The sequence below is a fragment of the Penaeus chinensis genome, chromosome 17 (assembly GCF_019202785.1).
Source record: "Penaeus chinensis breed Huanghai No. 1 chromosome 17, ASM1920278v2, whole genome shotgun sequence".
NCBI lineage: Eukaryota > Metazoa > Arthropoda > Malacostraca > Decapoda > Penaeidae > Penaeus > Penaeus chinensis.
Window position 1 is genome coordinate 13,476,291 of NC_061835.1, and position 2,500 is coordinate 13,478,790.

At 31.4% G+C, this 2,500-nt stretch overlaps 1 protein-coding gene across 4 annotated transcripts in view; it reads right to left on the reverse strand.

The window, feature by feature from the left end:
- The window catches only part of LOC125033903, an 88,450-nt gene that overhangs the window by 5,495 nt on the left and 80,455 nt on the right, over positions 1 to 2,500 (reverse strand). For 3 of the 4 annotated variants that reach the window (XM_047625480.1, XM_047625478.1, XM_047625479.1), the window contains exons 3-4: positions 495 to 636; positions 1 to 115 (exon numbers count right to left, since the gene is read on the reverse strand). The exon at positions 1 to 115 is cut by the window's left edge and continues 10 nt beyond it. In XM_047625480.1, coding sequence (XP_047481436.1) covers positions 1 to 115; positions 495 to 636 — 257 coding nt within the window. The remainder of the gene's footprint in view (positions 116 to 494; positions 637 to 2,500) is intronic. The other variant, XM_047625481.1, reaches the window with a different exon arrangement.

Genomic DNA, 2,500 nt, shown 5'->3' on the forward strand with positions numbered 1-2,500 from the left:
GCCACAATGAGAAGTACATCCACGACTGTACACACGAACATAAACAATAGCGTGGCGATGACTCCCCATTCAATGTACATTAGCACAGGATCTTCCAGATTTAACTCTCCAGGTCCTGAAAGGTATAAACATAGGTAAGTACATATTGTTTGAGATAATTACGAGAAGTTCCATTGTATTTTGGTTAGTTTTATTATGAGTGTGTTGTATGATGTTATCAGGGATCAACTCTGTAGTCATGAAACCTCGAGAATATTTATCATAGGCGAACTATAGGGATAAATATTCACATTTTATTATACAATGTCAGTTTCCCATTTTCTTCCATACTCAGACTTGCGGCTTCTCGTTTTCTTTTCTAGTATCCAGAAAATGGCTACATATATATATATATATATATATATATATATATATATATATATACACATACACAGAATACATTTCTTTCTGCCAAATGACCGTCACCATGCTCTCCCTCTCTCTCATTCCCTCACCTGTCTCAGTACCATTTGTGCCGTAAACTTTAATGGGATTCTGCAGATCATGGTATGTGTTGTAGGCCGCCTGTATCACTTCCGTCAGCTTGTCGACTGACACCAGGAGGCAGCACAAGGCACCGCCACCGAGACTCAGCACCTACGGGGAGAAAAGAAATGTTCGTGTATATTTTTTTCTGGATATATTTGGCTATTAAGTGGGAAATAAATTATTTGATTCGTGCACGAAATATCAGCTGGGTATAATTCCACTTTTAAACATGTGGGAAGATAATTATCGTATGTGATGTGTATTTAATCAAAACGCATCAAATGCAATTATCCATCATTTCTAAAGAGAAAATAATTATCATTACTATTGGTACCACTATCATTCTTACTAATAATAGTAATAATAATGATGATAATAATAACAGCAGTAATATCAATTATAATAACAATAGCAATAACAACAACAACAACAATAATAATAATAACAATATGAACAATAATCATATTAATATCAACAACAATAATAACGATAATAATAGCAACAATAATAAAAACATACTACCAACAACAATATTAACAATAATAACAATACTAACACCAGTAATAACCATAATCTACTAAAACGTTTCCCTAACTTTCCAAAGCCCTTTATGTCCTCAGTGATTGCAGATATTAATTCAATTTGTGTAAGTGGTAATTTGATTTCGCCGTAATATTAAGCTCTCTTGCCTCTCATAGTAGTTGCTAATTCTGATTGTGAAATGTCCTTACAATTCTTTTCGTTTTGTAATGAAGTGATCATTACTGTTATTTTCACTATCAGTAGTAGTATCATTGTCATTATATTACCTTCAATATCATTGTTATTATAATCATTTTCATTATTGCAATCATTATCATTACTGCCATTACCATTACCATTATTATTGTCATGAATATCTTCATTATCTTTACTATTATCAAGTTTGTTGTTGTTTCCTTGTGTCTTGTGATAATAATGATAATTATAGTCATAATATGATAATGATAATAATAATAAAAGCATTAATAATAGCAATATCAAGTGATAATAACAAAAATGATATTAACATTATCATAACTATTATAATTATAATGATAACTATTATCATTATTATTATCTTTATTATTATCATTATCATTAGTGTTGTAATTATAATTACTATTATTTGTTATGACAACAGTATCATCATCATCATCATCAATCATCATCATCATCATCATCATCATCATCATCATCATCATCATCATCATCATCATCATTATTATCATTATCATCATTATCATTATTGCTCTATATCATTATCATCACCATCCCCATCACCATTTTTTTTCCATCCCCCACAAAAAATTAGTTCCCTTTGCATCCGCCAGGGGGGAAGACGAGGAGGGTCCACATCCGCGTGAATACTAACCCGTCTCACTTTCACCCTGACTCAGCACCCTGACACTCGACTCCGGGTGTGTTTTAGCTATTAAATCCGTCTTTGCTAAATTTTTGTTGCCTTTTTTGTGTGCGTGTGTGAGTTATCTTTCTCGAATCTCGTGTGTGTATCCTTGTGCAAATATGTGAGTTCTGTTCTGGTTTGCTGTTTGTTTGTTTGTTGTTTGTCTGTTTGGTGATGTTCCTGATATAATTATAGTGATGATATTACTACTGCAAATGATGATGATGATAATAAAAGTAATGATAATCAAAAGTATTATCATCATTATCATTATTATTACTACAACTGTTATTACTACTACTACTACTGCCGGTGACTGTCAATTTTACTGTCACAGTTTAGCAAAATTATTATAATTTTTATTGTTAGTATTCGTGGTAGCAGCAGCAACTATTACTATTACTATTACTAGTAATATTATTATCAATATTGCTGTCATTATTAATATCACTACTACAGCTAATGCTATGTTTACTATTACTGCATTATTAAAGTATCACTTTCGTTATCAGCATTGTCATCATTCCTATCACTTCATTTCCAATA